We start from the raw sequence: 21,894 nt of genomic DNA, 5'->3' as shown, positions 1-21,894 counted from the left end.
TCTGATGCATCAGGTGATGGAAACATCCCTGCTCCTGGGCTGTATTCACGCTGGTACTGACGGCAGAGAGTGGCCGCTTAGCCTGAGGAATGTCAGGCAGGGGAGCAAGGGGGCAGGCGTCCTCTGGCCAGATGGAAGTTCACAGAACTGAAAAAGCCAGCCTCAGACAGCATCCCCCATATGAAGGCAAGCCTGTGAGGAGCTAGGGTTGGTCTGACTCATTCACCAGGGCCATTAACAGCATGTTCTCTTCACCAAGTCTTCCCCAAGGGCCACATGCAGATGTCAGAAAGAACTGGAGAAGCCACAGATTTATTTCATAGGTTTAGAATGTAATTTTAATCCACTAGCTTCCACATTCAAACTCATTAATCAACAAATGCCAATTTTGCATATAATCCTTTTCTGATTAAGGTGTTATAAAGGAATGAAAATGACCGGTCACCCATAAAACACCATTAACATAAACTTGTTGCTAAAGGGATTCACAACATGTGCCCCATTTTAAAAAAGCAATGCTTGGCCATGATTATTACCCTTCATCATTGCTTTTTTAAAAGGGTTTCATCATAGGACAGTTTCTCCGAAGCTTTAACATCTAAACTAAGACAAAAATATCAACAGAACACAAATGGTCTTTAAAAATGTGACATCTTGGCTACGAACTTGGATTTTTCTGTAGGTTAAACCTTTGCACCACAAAATTCAAATCTATCTGAATAAAAATCCATGGATCTGTTTAACAAATATTGTTGAGCCCCTGTCATGGGCCAGGCACTGTGCCAGGTTTTTGCTGAGAACAGAACATATGAATCAGATCCATCCTCTGCCCTAGAAGAGCTTCCAGTCCGAGAGGGAGAGGGGCCAGAGCATAAACACGGCAAAAGCACCTCACATGCTGCAACATGAGTGGATGCAGTCCTAGTCATGAGTTCAGAGGAGGCGAAGGTCTGTTTCAACCAAATTCCACAGCCATAAACTCCCAGAGATCATTCAAATCCTCCTGTTCTTCAGACACTAGGTGGGCCACTGAATGAGCCTCAGAAAAGTTTTGTCATACAGTTCTCTCACTGAGACAGAATTAGACCTACCTATGTCAGACCCTTGGGATTTGACAGCCCTCAGAAGGGATCTCCTTCAGTGATGCCATCCTAGTGCCCTCCGAGGTAGGTGCAGTGACATGACTGGGCATTGCCTACAGTAGAGCAGCCTGTCTTATGCATATCGTGGGAAATACTTTGTGCCACTTTTTTCTTGCTCTACGAAATTGTAATATTTAACACACTTTGCTAGTCTTTCTTCCATAATATGTTTTAGGTAAAGTGTAAAATACCAGCATACTGAATTTTAATTTACATTACAAAACCAATCATCGTTATGCTACCAAGTGTGAGCAGTAATATCTAGTTTTAAAACCAGTTTTCCATAGGACACATTTTATTTTATAATTATTATTGCTTATTATGTACTTTACTACAATTTTATTTGGTTCATTGGAGATAGCTTTTCATCTTTGTCAGTGTATCTGTACAATTTCCCCACCATCCGACTTAATATGCAAAGTAACGTGAGCCATGAAAATGGCAAGTCTTCATTACGGAAAAAGCAGCGTTTAGAGTAGAAAGGAAAATTCATAATTTATTTTCGAGGAAGAGAATTAGATCTTCAAATTATAGAATCAAAAAATTACACACCATTAATTAATTGAATTCATTACTTAAAAACTAATTGATTCAATTCAACTGAATCTTAAAATTAAATTAAATTAAACACGGCATATACTCAGTCATCCAACTGATACAGGTACGCACTGGAAGGACCCAGCACTGTCCCAGGCCCTGGGATACAGCATGAATGGGAGAGTCCACATCCTCACAGAGCTGACATTCTAGTCGGGAGGCCTTCAAGAAACAAAGACACACGTGACACAGTGGCCACTGATGAGGGCTTTGGAGAAAAGGAAGCAGAACAAAGGAACAGAATGACAGGGTGTGTACTATTGGGGAAGAGTGGTCAGAACAAAGGCCCTCTAATAAGGAAACATTTCCTCAGAGGCCAGAGTGAAGAAATGAGAATGTGTAAATATATTGAACAAGTGTGTCCCGGGGACAGGAAAGAGCAGACGCCCTTGTTGAGAAGGCGCCGGGGATCATGCCGGAGTAGCAGACCAGGAGGGGAAGATGCTTTGGGGGGTGGGGCCAGAGACAGCATCAGAAGCCAGATCCGGCAGGGCCTTGTAGTAAGACTTCAGACTGTATGCCAAGTCAGCTGAGAAGCCACTGCGGGATGTTTTGTAAATAAGCGAAAAAATGGGATGTATAGTTTTCAATCGCCACTGCTTGATAATATATTGTCCAGAGGCAAAAGTGATCATGGAGATAGTTAGATATTATCAGATATATTTTTAAGGTTTTGCCATCAAGATTTGCTAGTAGATAGAATATAGGATGTAAGAGAAAGAGGAGTCCAGGACATCATGGCTGATGGCCTAAGAGAATGGAGCAGTGCAGCCGACATTGCTGGCTGGGGGAAAAGAGATTTGGAGGAGGGGTGGAAAATGAGATCTCAGTTTGGGCCATTTTAAGTTTGAGATGCTTGGAGGTGCCAAGTAGACATTTGAATTTACGAGTCTGCACTTGAAGGGTAAGGGAACTGGGAACATAAATGTGGGAACTTCCAGCATATATGTATTTTTTAAGCCATGAATCTGTATAAAAATCACCTAGGGAAGGAGTGTAAATAGAGAAACGTCTTGATCGAATGAATCCTGGGGCCCTCCAATATTTAAAGTTCAAAAGGATAAGGAAGGCCCAGCATAGAAAGGTCTAAAAAAGAGTAGCCAAATAAACAAAATTCTTATAAACCCAACATTCAAGTGCTGAGAGATCTCTATATGTGTCAGTCCTTATACACACCCACACCCACCCACAGGCGCAAATGCCCACAACTGTACATGATCGCTGGCTGAGATTATTACATTAACCCAGTGACCACCAGAGGTCACCTTCTCTCAGCACCTGCCACTGTGTCAGATACCTACAGACCGAGATGCTTCGGGACAGCTATCGCTGTCCACCATTTAAGGCTCACAAGAGATGCTGTCTTGGCTACTGCTGGCCACTCTTTACCCCCAGTACTGATAACCACCATGCCTGCCAAGCTACATCTCCAAGGGAACAGACTCAAGTTTAGGAAAATGCTGACTGCCTAGAAGATCTAAGAATGCCAAGGAAAAGTTCTAGGACCCGTGTCCTAAGGGAGACCAGTGACCAAATGGTAGGTGAGTGTTAAAGGTGGGTGTGGGAGTGAGAGAACATTAAACACCTAGGAGTAAAACAAGAAAAGGAAGAGGAAAATCCCTCATTTTAAGTTTTCTTCTCATTTGTACTAAGATCTAAAGCCAAAACCCTGGAATGAACAGAGTCCATGGTAAGACCCTGCTTTCAATTTCTGATCCTAACAAACATGGCTCAAAGCTAGGAGTGTGATCTCATCTACAGCAGGGTAACTAGGATTTAGAGATCCAGGGAAGAGGCCTGCGGTCACAGACAGGCACTGGCCAAGAAGCAGGGAAGTCAAGACCCCACAACCACCTTGGGGCTGACTCTGAAAGTGAGCGAGAGGCAGTGAGCTTGTCAGCGGAGAAGCTGGAACTGAGGCTATGTTGCAAATTTGGGGTTTGTACTCCTGTCTGTCCTTTCAACATCGTATTTAGTCCCATAAATACGTACTTGAAGGCCGTTAAAGTTCCCCCCCGGCATTCTCTCCACCAGGCTAAATGCTATCAGCACGCCATCATTAGTGAAAAATATTTACTAAACCCCTACCTGGGTGCTTGGCACTGCTCTAGCTAGTGCTTTAGCTATTCCCAGCAATCCTTTTCTCCACCGCTTGGTCATTATCACAAATGGTCCTCCTCTGGCCTCCACAGAGTTCCCCACTGGACTGTCCATCCCTCAAATGTCTGGCCCACATGGGGTGTGTAGGAAGAACCACCACCCCACTGTAATTGTTTGTGCATTTCATTATCAGGCTGGGACCAAGAATGAAAAACTGAAACTGAGAAAAACAAGACACAAAACTTGGGGAGTGGTGACATCATGGAAACGCCGAGATAATAACAGAGAAAGAAAATAACATGGTAAAAAATAATAAAGATGGAAATGATAAAGGTGGAACCCTGGAACAATGGAATTCCAGGCTAATTTAAAAACAAAAGGAACTTTTTTTAAAAAGGATTCTCATTAAAAGTATGGAAAATCGTTTAGCAACGTGACCAGAATTATGTGAAGGCACCATGAATCAGAACCTTGTCAGCTTGACTTTATACTCTCCTGATCAGGGAAAGGAAAATGTGGGCAGAAATTGGGGGGGGGGGGCGCGGGCATCAAGAGAACAGAAAGAACTAACATTTCCTCCCAGAATGAATCCATTCTGGATGAGGAAGGGGCCTGCTGGGCGGAAGTTGCCAGCAGAAGGAAACAGCTTCTGTTATAGAGGTTTGGGAACGAAAGGGGTTGGGATGGGGCGTATCCCTAAATCCAGCTTCACCTGGCCCTCAGCTCTTCATTGCTTGCCTCTGGCTCCTCCAGATGCTACTGGATCCCAGCAAGTCTGTCATAAAACCCTGGCTGTTCTGTCAAATTGCTACATCTAGTTGGCTCATGCTGGAGAAGCAACAAACATACGTCATATCAGCTTCACCCTGCAGCTGCTGTCCATCACAGAAAGACCACAGGAAACAGAGTGTATCCCTGTGGGAATCCATCTCATGGAAAGGCTAGCCCCAACCTAGAGGGTCAGCCTGTCCCACCCAAAGGCGCCAGTCAGGACTCTACTTCACTGGACCACAAGGACTGATAAAAACATAATCCCCAGGGAAGTTATTTGCTGGGTCTCTCTCACTCACCCCCTTGGGGTGCTTTCTCAACACTTGTAGTCAGAAAACATTCTCTGAGCGAGAACTCAGTGGAGTCTACCCAGGATGGGTCAGCATTCCCGTACTTGAATTGTAGTCCCAACTCTCACTGATTAGCAGTGTGAGCTTTGTCTTACTTTGCTTTTCCGAGCCTTAATTATATCGACTGTGAAACAGGTTTCTTGAGAAGCCTTTCTCTCCCTCACAGAGTGGTTTTGAGGAAGATAAAGGTAAGGCTACCCCCAATTTAAGAACATGGTGTTGACTCGTAAAATAGTTATTGAGACTTACCACATGCGAGGTGCTCTTCGAGATGCTTTGAGTGATGGTGAGAAGAATCAGACACTATTTCTACCCCGAAGAAGCCTAAAGTCTAGTAGGGAGACAGTCATGTAAATAATTAATGAAACTTCAGGGTAGGCAGGAGTAAGGGTTATAATATGAGAAATCAACATGAGGCTTCTAAGAAAGAAGTGACTAATTCTGATCAAGTGACTAGGGGAGGCTTGATAGAGGAGAGGACACAAAGAAAAAGTAGCACTTCAATAAAGGTAGCTAATGTACAAGATAACTGTGTGAAAGGTCCACAAAAATAGTGTTACATAAATGAGAGTTGACCTATGGATAAGTTTGGTACCAATAACAGAATTTCAAATGTACCTGACCACTAGTGAACAAGTTGCTTCATTGGGGAATTTACCTATATTTATGGTTATACTCATATATCCTTCTCTTTCCACTAACCTCAGTTGGGAAGAGTTTTTCAAATACTGGCTCCTGCATGGAGTCGCTGGAAGAGTTTATTAAATATGGAGATTCTCAGGTTTCTGCCAGATCTACTGAATCAGAATCTCTGGAGTAGAACCTCAGAATCTGCATTTTTAACAAGCTCCCTGGGGGTTCCTGTGCACATTAAAAAAAAAAAGAGAGTCGGGCTTCCCTGGTGGCGCAGTGGTTGAGAGTCCGCCTGCCGATGAAGGGGACACGGGTTCGTGCCCCGGTCTGGGAAGATCCCTCATGCCGCGGAACGGCTGGGCCCGTGAGTCATGGCTGCTGAGCCTGTGTGTCCGGAGCCTGTGCTCCGCAACGGGAGAGGCCACAACAGTGAGAGGCCCGCGTACCGCAAAAAAAAAAAAAAAAAAAGAGAGAGAGAGTCACCTCTGCTGGTGCAAGAATTCTTACCACTGACTTGTTAATGACCTGCAACTGTGTGAGAGAAGACACATCATCAGACTGAAGTGGGTGGGTGAGAAGGGAGGAGGACAGAGAGGCTGGCAGTGATGGGAACGCAACTGTGTGTCCCTTGTCACCAGTGCTCAAAGCTCTACTATAAGGGTCTCCCCCAACATGTACACAACCTCTGGTTCAATCACATTTTCACACTTTCATTTGAGACTCTCTAATGAGAGAAAGTCAGTTGCAAGCTAAATCCATGATCCAAATTTCATATTAAATACCTACATATACAATGCACGTATATACGTGTATATATACACATACACCATCCAGCACAATCAAGGAATAATAATTTGTTCTGATTAATCAGATACTCCAACCAAGAGTTAGTATCTATGGCCTGCACGAGTTCATCAATTTTCAAAGAACTCGAAAGCGATAACTTCAAAACTATCTGGAACATAATTTAATCTCTTTTTGTTCACGTAAAAAAGAGCTTTTTCCAATCTCACAGTGCCTCGGGCCACTATTAACATAAATGCTCAATACATATGTGCTGAGTTTAATAGCCATCAATCATTTTCCTACTTCGGTCGGTCCTGCAACTCGGTTCCCAGGTTTCCTGCAGGGCACCCACCACGTGCCCCCTTCACTGACCAAGGTGAATACCGCTTCCCTCCCTTCCCCCTCCCCACGCCACCATCAGAGGGTCCTGAGGATGTGTAGAGGAGCCCACTAATTCAGAGCTGGGGGCTCAGAGCTTAAGAGGTGTTACGTTTTCCTATATCACCACATTTTATTTTTAGTTTGCGAACCCGGTATCAATTCACCCTGAATTTAAAGGCCCCCTCATTAAGATACATTGCAACAACCTGCCAGGAGAACTATGTCCAGTGAAAAATTCTCCAGGTGCTCAAAGTACATCTTAGGTTGTACCACAAGAAATTGCTGTTTTAATAGGTCAACACCAAATATCCAAAATTTCATATACTTCAATCTAATGCCAAAATCTGGGAGCTCTATATTTCTGTAACTTGGCCAACTGGTGTGTAAAATACTTCAAGCAAATGTCTCTTTGCCCTTGCCCGGTGTATGGCTTACACGAAACAGGGAAAAAAAAAATCCATTTTTTAATAGATCTCAACTAGTTCCCTACATGCACACAGGCAATCACAAGGGAAAGGAAGCCACTGTTGTCTGGTACATGCACATCCCAGAGGAAAAAAAGAAACGCCAGTTCTTCCCACAGAAGCCACCCCGGAACTAACTGATGACGCTCACTGAAAAAGCAGACTTACATCCCCTTCCCTGCCATCCAGCTACTCCCCAAATTCAGGCTGAGTCACCTCTCAGGGGAAACGAATTTCCGTCTGGGTGCTCACCTATTGTGCTCATGAGACTGCAAGTTGACCTCTGGTGGGTCCCACTGGGTCCTGGAACCACTGTTTCACATGTGCTTAAAAACAGGAAATCACCGCATCTCAATTCTAATAGGCCTGTTTCCCTCAAGAAACATAAACCCAGGTACGTGGCATAGCAGCTCTCAAGTGGAATAATATCTGATTAGTCTTCTCATCCAGGAAAATAGCATCCCCCTGAGACCTAGAAACACTGGTATGTGAATGTCATGATGCTACTGCTTTCGCTCTATAAATCCATGAAGCAGCAGAGACCCAGCAGGCCGTGAGAGCTTCGAGAATTCGTGAATTTCTGAGGGGTACAGAGTCAGTACGAGGCAGTCAAACAGCCCAGCAAGGCTCTCCTGGAGACAGAAGTGGCAAGTTCCACAGGTCACTGGCCAGATGCAGCCCTGCCCTCGGAACCCAGAGGGAGCAATCGTCCTATCTTGGCTCAAACGGTTCTGTTCAATTAGAAAATAAAATGGAAAAGGAATCCCCCAGTATTTTTTTAATAAGGAGTTCTAAGAATAAATACGGAAAAGAATGCACATGTCATTACTTTGCTCACTAAACGGAAAGCAGTGAGTGGTTAAGGAACTTTATTGCTAATGCTGCAGTCTGCAGATTTGCCCCCAAGAGGAACCTAAGAGAATAGGCTCAAAAAATTTTTTTTACAGAGAGAGAGGGAAAAAAATTAAGATAAAGATGCTAAAAATGCCTCTCAATGAGGCCCAAATAAATGTAAGACCAGCTTTGGGCCTTCTAGTTTCCCTGCCTCCTCTCAGAAGGCCACCTCCATCTCTCCTGGAAATAGTCTTCTGAGGTCACCCACAGCTGCAGAGGCCAGCAGCACAAGCAGACAGTCCACTGCACAGCATCTCCAAATAAGATGCTCAGCCTGCGCCTGACAGCCTTTGCAGCCATGAAAAAACCATCTGGTCAAAATCTATTTAGTTGACCAAGAATACAAGAGTTATTTTGGAAATGCGTGCTTTTATGAGTGAAAATGTGAGGATTGTTATCTCCGTCACTGTGATTCTCTTTGAAGTGTCCCTGGGGTATCATGACTCATGTTGCAGATCCTCTCCCAGAGCCGTTTTATGGTTATCCCATCAAAGCAGGGCATTCGGGAGACATGCTCTGGTCAGGGAAGATGCCACTTGTCCCGCCCTCTCATTTTCTCTTGTTGAGCTACCTGTGTGAAACCTTCAAATTGCCGTTCAGGTTATAGACCTTTGGGTTTCTCCTGTGGAAGATCTGGGTTAGTCCCACCCATTACCTAACATTTGAAAGAAAAAGCAACAAAAAAACTCATTACACTGCACGACGTGTACATACAATAAGGCCTTTGTCCTTAAAGGAAAAACATAATTTTCAACAGAGTCGGCTCCCAGAAGCCAAGGGAGCTAACATCCAAAACCTAATATAAACACTGAGGCTTATGTCAAGGTTTCGGAGTTAGCCTCACTGAAAGGGGGAGGAAATGATGGGGAATGGCAGCCACAGGGATCCGAGGCATTTTTTCATTGTGATTTTTGAAAGCAGAACTGAGATAATCCCCAATCCTCCCCTCTCGGGCACCTCCTGCATTGTCGCCTACAAGGGCTGCTTTCGACAGCAGGATATTTCTATAAGAGGGAATGTTCCTTTTGGTGCAAATAAAAACAGGTCTTCATGTCTATGTGATTCTAGTTTTCAAATGTGAGTACATTCCTTTCAAAGGAAAAAAAAGTTTTTTGTAATGATTATTTAGGATGTCTTTTATAGAGGGGGTTGACCTTCTGTGACAAACTCTCTGGGAGAATCCTGTTTTGGAACTTGGAGTTCCATTCTGGGGGGGAGCGATCCCAAGTGTTAACAACACAAATTATAAACAGGAAACTCCAGCCTGACTCCCACTCAAGTCCCAAGGTTGTGGACCTCTCACTGAAGCTATGGGGCTTCCAGAGACGAGGGGACAAGGTTCTTAACACTTGAAGACCTCATCTCATAAGATAAAACTGCCCAGGTTAACTACACACAACACAGAACATGCTATCAAAGAGAAGAAGCAGCTTCCTAGAAAACAAACACACAAAGCTCTGTGAATGCGCAGGGTCCACACGTCCAAATCCAGTCACCTCAGTTAATCTGGGATCACCCGATACACCACGGGTGTCCAGAGTGACTGTGGCTGGGCAGATGGCAGGACCCTGAACGTTCTAAAAGGGGGAGGGGAATTCCCTGGAGGTCCAGTGGTTAGGACTCCACGCTTTCGCTGCCAAAGGCGTGAGTTCCATCCCTGGTCTGGGAACTAAGGTCCCGCCAGGCGTGCCTCATGGCCAAAAGTAAAATTAAATTAAAAAATAAAAATTTTTAAAAAAAATGTTTAAAGTAAAACTAAATAAATAAATTAAATTAAATGGGAAGGACTCTGGCGTGTCTGTCTGGGTGGGTCTACCAGTAATTAGTTTTACATTTCTGCCTCCTACCTGCCACTTCCTTGTTCAATGGCAAATACCCCAAAGGACAGCAAGGCCTCACTGTGAAAGCAACGTTGTGATTAGCTGTCTGGAGATGGACACCAGTCAAACAGGTGAACTTTTGAAAATGAAAAATAGAGGAGCAGCCCATCTTGCTAAGCCCCAAATACTTCCCGGGTTTTCTGTCTTTTATGGAAAAGATAGCAGTCGCTTCTACTGAACTTCCATTGCCTACCCTGACAGAAGTTCAGAGTAAACACATGTCATAGGAATTGACAATAAATTGAAATAAAAGCGGTAGTCCATTAAATCATTTCTTAGAAGTCTTGCAGTAGTCTATGTAATCACTTCTTAGAAGTATAGGATAGGCAGTAATTGCATAGCATTTAGGTAGTGGCAGTAGGTATCATTTCTGAAGTGCTTCCCGTCTACCAGACCCTGTTTTAAGAATTTTACATGTTTTGACCCACAGTTCTGACAAAAGCCCTATGATGAAAATATAGATGTCAAGATACAGAAATATCAGGCAACTCACCCAGAGCCATACAACTATGAAAGGAGGCATGGGAACCACTACACTATCATTCCTAAAAAATATACTCATTAAAGTATATGTTAAAAACTGGTTTATAGCATACACCTTACTTCCTTCCATTCCAGTTCTGGCCCTTACTAATAATAATTCCACTTACACTGTTTACAAAGGTCTTTCACAAACACCAGCACGTTTAATCCATACACATCACCTCAGTTAATGGCTACAGCAAACAGATGGGTTCTGCATTATGATTCCTCTTTAGAAATGAAGCTGAAGGGCACACATACCATTGTGACTTGCCCAGTACCCACGACTAAGGCTCAGAGAGACCAAGGTGGCTGCTGAGTGATGCACAGCTACAAGGCGGCCCTGGGGAGACTTGAACCCATAATGTCAGACACCAAGGCCACCACTCCACAGCTGTACTTCAATGACAAAACAGACATCAAAAATTTAGTGAAAAAAGAAAATATTTTTCCTGAAGATCTAACTAAGGGATTAAATTATATCATAATATTTTTTAAAGCACCATTAACAGTTTCATAGAGAAACCTGAAAGTTTACTATGGTAAGATTTTATATTAGTCAGATTCTTTGATAATGTTGTTCAGATTCATAATAAAAAGTGCCTCAATGTGGCCTTGTCCATTTTGCACTTAACTACAGAAACATTCCAAAGACACTTGCAAAAGCCTATTACTTTTATTCATGAAATTAGTTTTGTTTGGGGACCTTTGAAAATGTCGTAAGACCTTTTTAAATCTCAGTTCGGAAAATTTGTGATTTTTGCACTAAATTTTCAAAATCCCTACAGCAATCTTAGTTTGGGATTTCTCTCAAACGAGTTTCCACTGAATTCTATCTATGATCAATTCTATTCCATGGGAAAATATGCAGCAGGTACTAGGGACCTGGGCACCACGGACTGTTATTGATTGTTTAAAATCGTTCGAGAAGATGATGACAAAGTTCCTTCTATGATGTTCTCCTAGAAGGTTCAGTCTAACTCTGTAATATCTAATACCGCTGGTCTTTCTCCTCTTCAGGCATCTTCTGCCTTGGCCTATGCTTTGTTGGTTCTCCTTCTTCTGTAACCATTTCTCAATCTCTGTCTTTTGCTTCTCCCTTTCTAACCTTCTTTTAAATAACAGCCCTTCTTCTAGTTACTCTTTCTTTTATGGGAGTTTGGGGTTTGTAGATGCAAGCTATTACATTTAAAATGGATAATCCTAATGTATAGCACAGGGAACTATATTCAATATCCTGTGATAAACCATAATGGAAAAGAATATAAAAAGAAGAATGTATATATGTGTATACCTGAGTCACTTCTAGTTACTATTATAGGCTCATTTCTTGAAATCTCAATGTAGACCCCTTCCCAAGACAAATAATTTATTCCCAAAGTTCTGAAATTTATTTCAATGCAAACAGTTAACAAACTGCTGTCTTCTAGTCCTGATTTCTCTAGTGAGATCAAGATCTACATTTTGAAGAGCTACCGGGTTTTCCTACTTGGAAGGTCTATGCAGCCCAGTCATCAATTCTGAACTCATTATCCCACCCACATCTGTGACCTCTTCTCTTCCTACATTGTCCATAACATTGGCTAGAACTTCCAAAATTCCCTTCAGTCCACCCCACCTCTCACCTCTGCCATCTATTTTATTGCCAAGTGCTATCAACTTGGGCTCCAAAACTCCTCTGCAAGTCTAGGGGTCCCAGCACATGGGTACACTTTTTTTAAGGTGGGCTGTCCAATTTCGATTGTTGTATAAATTGTGTGCTACCACTGAGAATACATACTACCATGGAGAATACTACCACTGAGAATACATCTACCAGACTGAATAATTTGCCCAAGGGGTCATGCAACAGTGGAGAGCAAGGTATCACTGTGAGTAAGAGGAGAGAGCTAGCACCCAAAATGGAATTTTGAGAGTGAGGCCTGGAAGTAAACAATTCTATTCAAGTAACAGCACCCAGAGCTGCTCCAGAGACACCAAGTGATTAGCAAAGTGACTGCTACAGAGACACACTACCACATCATCCTACTGCAGTGACTACTGCATTTTAATTACTGTGTTTTTCTGGGCATTGTTTGGAGTCTTTTAATCCAAATATTCTAGAACTAGAAGGCAGTGAAAGTAATTCAAAAGAATAAGCAATATTGGTTTATCCCAACACCTTCTTTCTCACTGTCCATTCCTGTTCTGGGATGCTTGCCCTCACCTGACCACAACATATCCCTAGTGCCTGTTGTCCAAACTCTGGCCCCTCCACACTCTAAACAGCTCCCACAAAAGCTTCTAGAGGCATTTACATAAAACACATCTTATTGTGTCATGCAGCTGAGCCAAAATATTAAATGGCTCCCCCAATTCCATGAGCGGAACTGAGCTCCTTATTATTGCACTCAAAGTCCTCTATGCCTCCCACCAAGCCTTCTAACTCCAGCTTCCACCAGAGCTTTGGGTACACTGGGCATACTGGACTCCGCCACCTCCACAATTCCCAAGCCCACACTCCTCTGTGCCTTTCCTCCAATCACGCCTTGCCAAGACTCTCTTTGCTCCACCCATCAAAGTCCCAGATGATCCAATCAGAATTCATCTTCAGCTCCCTTAGTACTTGAGTCTGAGTCTAGCACAGTGTTTTTCTGGCACTCCAATGAAACTTATTTATGCATGTGTCTTTCTGCTCTTTTCCGCCGTGGGCAAGAATCTGTGTTACTGGTCTTTGCCCCCACAAGGTGCCCAACCAGCAGAATGCTTCAAACACAGAAAAGGCAAAAAATGGAAGAGGAGAATGAAGTGTGAAGAGAAGGAAGAAAGAATAATATTATTGAATTTATAACCTGTTACTCCTAGTGCTTCGAGTGATGTTTTATAGAATTAGAACTGGGAATCAAGAGGTCTTAAAATATACACCCAGCGCATTTGCTGATCTTAACTAAGTTCAACAAGCACACTTGACCTCCTGGGGCCATGAAAGGTGATGTTATTAGTATTTTTTATAGCACAAAGAATTCAATAGACCATCAGTTGGACAGAAGTGCCACAGAAGAGGGTGTGAGAAACTGGTATCCTTTGTTTATTCAACGAATTTGTATTAATTGGCTTTATTTTCCATCGTTTTGCCTTGCTTGGCTTTTCCTATTATGTCCTGTTCTCCTGCCCTCACTATATCTGAATCCCCATCTGCGGAAGGGCTCTCTTTCCTTGGCATGGTTTCCCACACTTAAAACACAGTTTTCAGCTGATGCGCACTATAAAGGCCGGTGCCTTGAAATGAAAAGAAAGCATGTTTAAAATGGGACAGGGATGGGGAAGGGGAGCCCACAAGTAAGTAGGCAGCAAAAGCCTACTCAGGTCTGGAACAGGGTGAGAGACTTCCACAAGGTGGGCCAGGAAAATGCCCACGATGCCAGACCACTAGGCGGTTTTTCCAGAATTACAGCACTTCTGAGTCCCAACCCTACCCTTCTGCCAATAAAAGTACAAGTGAAGGTGACCCCACAGGCGTAGAGACGTAAATACTCTGCAGAAAAACGAGGCCCCTCTTCCATGGAAAGTTTTTTTAGTGTTTAATGGAGAGCAAGGGGAAAACTTATACCAGGGCTCACAGACCACTGGACCAATAAGGAAACAACTCAGATCGACCCAGTCCAAGTCTAGAGGGACAGAAAACCCCATCAAATGTCACTGACTTAGCCCTGTTCATTCATAACTATTGGTGGGCTTGGCATCATTATCCCTATGTCTTTTCTCCATCAGCTTCCATTTTCTCCCTTTTCTGATGAACCTTTGCATCTAATTCCATGTGAGGAAATAAGAATTTAACATCATCATCAACATCATCAACAGCAATAATGCATCATTCTGACTATATGCCAAACTCTGGGCCAAGTCTTAAATGCTGTATCTCATTTGATTCTCACAGCAAGTCTGTGAGCTCGGTAGTGATAGACATCCCACTCTACAGATGAGGAAACGGAGACTTAGAAAGGTGAAGTAACTTTCCCAAGTTCACCACCAGTAAGTGACAGAGCCAAGATCCAAACCCAGGCCTGTCTGATGCCAGGGCCAAGGCTCTTTGCCAAAATGATATGAAACCAGCCAATAGCTGCCTGAACTGTGTCTTCCTCTGAAAGAGCCATCCAAGTCCAGACCTGGTTCATGTTACAAGACCAAGATCACTCTAACTGCTCCCCAAAGTGAGCCTACGTCAGCTCTACAGAGGCTGAAATAACTCTCTGAGCCCTTGGAAGTATCTGTAGACGTTTGTAAGTAGTAAACGACCAGCGGAAGCAAGTTGATTTAGCATAGAAAACACTGTTTTCACATCCCAGATCTGTCTCTTAGTAACGATGTAACCTCAGGACATTTGCTCCACCTCTCTGAGCCTCAGGAAAGCATGGGTAATAATAATTGTCTGTGAGCTGGTACTGGTGAATTTGCCAGCACAATGCTGTAAATTAGTTACCTTTCCCCCCAAACTGTTTTACTGAGTACCTTATTCTATGGAATAGAATACACTGTCTAAACAGAGTATAAATAAATAATAGATAGATAAATAAATAAATAACTCCTGATCATTTCCTTAGTGAGCATCCAAAATCCAAAGTCTAAAAATGATATAAAACAATTTCCAAAAAATTGTGGCAACCTATGCATATGTGCATGTACTAAGTGTATCTCTCTGAACACATAAGGACTACTTTTTATCTCCTCTCCCTCTCCTTCACCCTCCTAGCTCTCCCTCTCTCCACCTCTTACTCTCTCTCTCTCTCTCTCTCTCTCTCACACACACACACACACACACACACACACACACACACACACACACACGAATTGAATCCTGATGCACCGCTATCTCCCTCATTCTCAAACACGTGCCTGACACTTGTTCAGATAATAGATAACTAGTCTCTAGCCAGTTAATTTGAACAATAAAAAACATGAGGCTCTTATAGAGATAAGGTACCCAAGAGAATTCAAAGATGCTGGTAGCTGCTTGTTTAGTGACGGAAGATTTTTGTGATTAAAAAGTGGAAGACAGCAGACAAAGCCCCCTCTGTTTGCACCACTTGGTTGGCTCCAAGCTAGGTGGAGCCCTGCTTCTTGTAACACCAAATTTCACATTGCTTTTTATGAGCAGAGGGTCCATTTCTAAATTGCACCCCTGGATTTAAAAGAGGAAATTTAAACCTCAGAATAATGTTTTTTGCTGAACAAAATGTATGCCAAACTAAGCCCTGACTGACTGACTCCTGGTTTTCTGAGTCCCAGCCTCCAAAGTTTTCTCAGGTTTCCAGTACTGGGCCGAACTCACTGGCTTGTGCCATTTCCTTCTATGCTACGGTTAGGTGGAAAAGGGGTGAGAAGCAGGGGTACCACTTCCCCAGGTTCACTGGATGTATATGGGAATGCCCGAAAGATCCAGAGGACCACTGTAGATTCATTAGCTGAGAGAGGCTGGCTCCTATCAGCTGTACTTCATGGAAGGCACCAACGTGTTGTCCTAGGCATTACGGGAAAAATAATTCTAGCAAGAAGGGGGAAATTGTCATACAAAACAGCAATAAGTCTGGGCCTTCCTAACTCAGCCCCACAAAAGACCATTTTGTAAGATGGGGAAAAGCTGTGCTTTGCTTTCTAACTGAACAATGAAACACTTGCATCTTTAATCCAAACTGTCTACCCACTTCCCTAGATTTCAGGACAATGGCCTAACTTCTCACCTTCCCTCTTGAATAGTTGAACCCACACACTTTAGAATGATACCCATCAGCAGCTAACAAACAGGTTATTCTTGGACCATGACTGATGCTGGCAAAATGCTCGGGTCCAGGCAGACAAGGATAAGTGAGAATAAAATTATTCAGTTCTGCTTGCCGTGGCCACTGCATCCGCAGTCATCCTCAAAATTCCCACAGAAATAAGCTCATTCCACCTTTGAAACATTTTGGAGCTTAAAAGTTTAAATCAGGCCAAGTTGATTTTGTGGGGTTTTTCAAGCTTTTACACTGTAATTATATGCAGGACTTTGTGCCACCTATTTCCTCCCAACTGTAACATTTTATGTCTTTTTTAAGCATACGTTGAGGTTAGCTTTTTTTTTTTTTTCAGTACATGTTATGAAACAAGATATGAGCTTATACTCAACTTTAGGTAACTTTCTGCCAAAAGGCTGGACCAACACAAACTAAATATGACTATTTTCTTTATCCAAAGTACAGTTTTGACTATTACATACCCTCTTAATGTACATACATAAAACTAGCTCACAACTAAAGCTCCCTGCAGGTCAGCTGAAATCATAACGAGATTTTCCTTTCATATAATGTGATTAACAAATGTTAGCTAACCAAACTCCTAAAAGACTCAAAAGAAAAAAGCAAAATAACTCAAGCAATGCCCAAAAGTCAAATAACTCAACAAACTTTCTATTTTTTTCTTTGCTTTTTCACATCTTTAACTTAGAAAACAGCCTGTTTCACTTGATTATATGCACGTGCTCTAGAGGCAGGTGAGAGTGAGTTCCAGCTCCACTATTTACAAAAATGTGACCTTCACAAGCTACTAAACTCCTCTAGCCTCAGTTTCCTCATCTGTAAAACAGGCGGGTAAAAATCCTCAAAGGATTTTTGTGAAGATTAAATGAAATAACGCAGGCTTCAATAAGTGTGGGCAAATAGTGTTTCATAAATGTTAGTTGCTATTGCTGACATTATCTATCTGCTAAATAAGTCTACCTTCCAACCTAAAAAAAAAAATGTCAAATGTCTCATGGCAGCCTAGGTGCTTTGAAATTCATATACTGCAATGGGTCCCTCAGAAACTTACAAGAGCAGACACAAATAAAGAAGCGGCCGTCCATCTATTCTTGCTCAACTTTATCAAGTATTACAAATGTTTGGGAAGCAGTAATAACTATGACAGCTTGGGCCCCATAATCCTAAACCCCTGCAAAGGTCACGGCAACATATCACTGAGGCTTTCAGCTAGTGAGAGCTCTGAGGCATCCTCTGAATAGCAAGTGAGTTGGAGTGCCAGAGTCCAGACTTTATATGTTTAGAAAGGATTTCTGACAGCTCTTACGAAGGCAGATACCTCCAAATGTTACTCGAAGATATAAATGAACCTACCACCCGTCTGAACTTAACGCATTTCTGGAATAAATATCACTCCAGAACTCCAACTGACGCATCTTTTCAGATTCACTCCTTACCTTCAAAACAGCAAGATTCTAATATCTGTTTTATTAGCAGTAAGGCTGTACTTTCGGGGAAAGGCACTACTTCCCCCAGGGCAGGAGTATGGAAAAGGGGAAATGCTGTATGGAGAATTTTTATATTATTTGGAACAGTCTGCAAAACCCAAACTGTATATTTAAACTTTACAAATGTAACAATATTGTAACGCTTATCTCTGCAAACGGAATGCATTTTTACCTCTATTTCTGTTGATTTCCTTAGTCTTCAGAACCCGATAATCATTTGATACAGACATTCACCTTCACCCATTTATCATTTCACAACATTAACCTCATCTCTTATCATGAAAAAGTTTGGGTAGTTTAAACCCAGATGTCTTGGCTTTCACCTAAACAGAGAAGAATCCCTTCTCTGGTTCCATACAGCATGTTGATCTGATAACAAGCAGTCATCTATCACTTGGGGGCTTTGCATTTGACTGCCTTAATGTATTTCCAACAGGGTTTTGTGATGTGTAGTTTTTAATCAAGGTTTGCCAAAACTGATTGGCATGTAAAACACTTTTAAGCAAAAATGTTGTTTTTTGTAAGTCTCTATTTCAGCTCAGAAATTCTTATTCGTATAACTTAATCTCCCCCGTGTGGTTACTTATTAGACCTTATCATTAACTATTAAGTTAAAATAAATTGAAACAAAATTTTTTTTTAATCTACTAGCCACTGCCAGTGTTAACTAAGCAGCTGAAAGCCAAGTGTCATCCTCTAAGGATAGAGTCCTTTCTGACTCATGCTTCCAAATCAGAACTACAAAGACTGTTTTTGAGACTTAGTATATAAGAGGCAAAGAAATCCAAGATTACATCTTGTCCTCATGTTTGTGCTTTGTGACTCTCATCTCTTTTTCCCCTTGTCATATACCTTATCCCAGACCTTTATACCTAAATGTTATCATTTTCACACTGAGCTCAGACAACAGAATCAAGGCAGAAAGTTTGGTGGCACCTATGATTTGGTGGCAATAGCCATCCCTGGGAACAGAAAGGCAAATGGTAATTATCACTGAGACGATGCCATACCAAGTCCACCTTAAGTTTACTTCTGTAAACTGATGTCAAAGATAAGAATTCCCAGACTGAAGAAATGGAAACTGCAAAAGTCCATAATACTCAGAAATTCAACTGAATTCAATTCACCAGCTATCTGAAGTTTTGTAACGACCAAAATCAGTTTTTAAGATTTGGTCATATTACATTTAATGGATTCAGCTTATCAGAGGGAGCAACTGACTTCACATTACCTGATCTCCATACTCACCATGCAGACACACATTATACAAGGGTTGTCCGTGATAAATGGAATCTGGAGAACTTCACCTTCATTTTCACATTTTGCAACAGAACCTGAAGGAGAAAATAAGTTATTTAAATTTAGCTTAGTGCCATTGTTACAAAAATAGAATTTTTACTTTAATGCTTTTTGAAACAACTATACCCAAATTTCAGAAACTCCTAATGAGTTTTAAATTCTCAAACTCATCCAAAAGAAGTCCCCCCGAAGAAAATCTATTTTAAATAGTTTTATTAGAACAGGTTTGTTTTGTTTTTTTAAAGGCCGTGCTATATAGGTAGATTTTCTGCTTTCGATAGTTTAAGCACAATTCCAAGTATTTCACTGGATCCTTAATAACACCCCTCCTTCATGAAGGCATTTCAAGTAAACACACACTCCCACATGCAAAAAAAATTCAAATTGGCCATTAAGGCAGATTTTAAATTTGAACAGAATTCAGGACAGTGTCAATGAACAGGGCTTTATATGAATCCGCCTCATATTGTCTTGAGCTGAAATCACTTTTTGAAACACAATCTTCTTTCCTCTTTTAGAAATTGCCTCAATATTTTCTTTTCTGCCCCAGGTGTCACTAAAGTATGTCCTTCAGAATAGCAGCTGAGGTCTTCACCTGCCTGAAAGCATATAATTATTATATCCTGCTATTAGTACCCTTTTAAAATATGATCGTTTCTTTAAATTCAAGGTGCTTTAAAAAGCACTCCCTGTACAGAAGCTATATTGGAACCCTATAGAGTGAGAAAGGCCGATGGGTGGAAAACGGTTAAATTTTTTTTTCTTTAATTGTATACGGGAGAAAAGATCAAAATAAAGATTGAAGAAAACTAAAAATAAATAAAGGAACTTCTCAAATTCAAATAGAAGAATTTCCGTTATCACTATACTATTGATGTCAACAGCCTCCTTGCCCTCCACCCCTTAACCTACTCACTGTCTTCCCACCCCTTAACCCCGCGGGCTTCGCTTCTTGCCCACCGCCAGCGAGGGGCAGGCTCCTAGGTGCTCGCTCCCCGCCCTCCTGTCCCCGAGGCCAGCCAGCGCTTCCTCTCCCAGGTACCAAGCCAGCGTCCGGGAGGGTCGGTCCCTCCCGCCCCCTCCCCTACCTGTCAAGAAGGAGGAAGCCAGAGACATGGGGACCCCCGAGCAATTGAGCAGCAGCAAGACGCAGCAGGTAATCCCGGGCGAGCGCCGGCAGGGACGCTCAGCCAGAGCCCTGACGCCGGAGAACCAGAGCATCGTCACCTGGAGGGAATCCCGGGCGACTGCAGGTCCCGCGCCGCCGCCTATGCTCCACTACCGCCGCTCGCAGTCAAAAAGGGCTCTCAGCCGGCGAGTCGGGAGACAGTCCGTTAAGGAGGGAGGCGGGCGCCCGGGAGCCTGGGGCGGAGGGGTGGGGGGGAGCTGAAGGGGGAGGCGGGAGAGAGAGGCGAGGGGTGAGGGGCGCCCAGGGAGGAGGGGTCCTGCGGCCAGGCTCCTCTAATGCGGCTTTTTTTTTTTTTAAGGAGTTGCTCGCAGCGGTTTAGTCGTCGGCTCCTCCATACTAGAGAGGGGGCCGGGAGGAGGGGGTATCGGAGCAGCCGGAGATAGGCAGAGAGGAGTGGCTGCGCTTCCCGCTGCGCACCGCTGCACAGCCGCCGCCGCCGCCCGGGCTGCAGCGACTGCCCGGGGGCGCGCCGCTGCCGCGGCGTCCTCCACTCCTGCCCTCCCACCTCCTGACGGCCCCTCAGGCTCTCAGCCCGGCCCGCGCGCACGCTCGCTCCGGCGCCGGAGACCCGGGCGCCTCTGGGAACCCGCTGGGGGCGCCCGGGCGCAGGGGGGATTGCAGAAGCCCCGCGCCGGGCGCTTGTCTTCACCGGGCGTCCAGCCTGCTCCCCAGCCCCTCGAGGGAGGCCACTTGCCCCGGGGCACGGATCGGAGCGGGGCAGGCGTGTCTCCACCGCCCGGAGCGCGCAGCGCCTCCTCCCTTTCCCGGGGGAACCCTCCCCTAGCCGGGAATGCCGCGCCACCCCCACTCACACCCGGGCGCTCCAGCCCTGGGAGGGAGCAGAATATGGGACGCAGGGCGCCTCACCACCCCTGCTTGTTCCCAGATGCCCCAGCTTTGGGATGGAGCGACACGGGGCGCCGGGCTGGGGGCGGGGGGCCGCGCGACTTTTCACTCCCTGCTTTGCTTCGGTCTGCTGGGGGCGAGACAGCGGACTCCCGCACTGAGCGGACAGAGGGGCGAGGGGCCTTCCAGAAGAGTGTTCTGTGCTTATGTGCCTGCCAGTCGTGACACTAGAGAAGACAGAAGCTGAAACTACACGCAAGGTCGATTAATAAACGCACAGAGGCGAACGCTTTTCGCCCTTAAAAAAAGATGAACAGTCGCTCCATGACTCCTCCCATCCAACCTCGGGCGGACTGGGGCGGGGAGGTGTTTGACTAATCATTCACTGACCCGAGAAACAGGGAGGGACCCGCGCGGCGGCTAATCTCTAGCAGGAATAGCCACCCCGCGGCCTCGGCAGCCGCAGCCCTGGGTGTCCAGGAGTCCGACCTTACGTACGGCCCGCGGATCCCCCCGGCCGGATCGCGGCCTCCTGCTCAGGCCGTGGCACCCTTTGCTCAAAGTGGGGGATGCAGTGGAGGAGGGAAGAATTTTTGTAACCAAATGGGAATTAGGGGACGCTTGGCAAGTGTTGGAACCTGATGATCAGCTGTCCTCGGAGATCGCCTTGGGTCGCCGGCTTCCTCTTACCAAGAATTAAAACGGGGCCCCCTCACGCCCATCCTCCTGGCGGGTCGGCCTGGGTGGATCTAAACGGCAGTCGCGGACTAGCCAAGCACGTT

The 21,894-nt window shown here is 44.1% G+C and overlaps 1 protein-coding gene across 3 annotated transcripts in view; it reads right to left on the bottom strand.

The window, feature by feature from the left end:
• BMPER (BMP binding endothelial regulator) overlaps positions 1-21,111 on the bottom strand; it is a 262,157-nt gene extending 241,046 nt beyond the window's left edge. The window contains exons 1-2 of one of the 3 annotated variants that reach the window (XM_067746696.1): positions 20,166-21,111; positions 19,027-19,112 (exon numbers count right to left, since the gene is read on the bottom strand). In XM_067746696.1, the coding sequence (XP_067602797.1) occupies positions 19,027-19,112; positions 20,166-20,298 (219 nt within the window). In that variant the 5' untranslated portion in view covers positions 20,299-21,111. The remainder of the gene's footprint in view (positions 1-19,026; positions 19,113-20,165) is intronic. The other 2 variants (XM_067746693.1, XM_067746695.1) reach the window with 2 other exon arrangements.
• Between the last annotated feature and the right edge of the window lie 783 nt (positions 21,112-21,894).

The sequence above is a fragment of the Pseudorca crassidens genome, chromosome 8 (assembly GCF_039906515.1).
Source record: "Pseudorca crassidens isolate mPseCra1 chromosome 8, mPseCra1.hap1, whole genome shotgun sequence".
NCBI lineage: Eukaryota > Metazoa > Chordata > Mammalia > Artiodactyla > Delphinidae > Pseudorca > Pseudorca crassidens.
The sequence above is the reverse complement of the archived record's forward strand: the minus strand, read 5'-3'. Positions and strand labels throughout refer to the sequence as shown.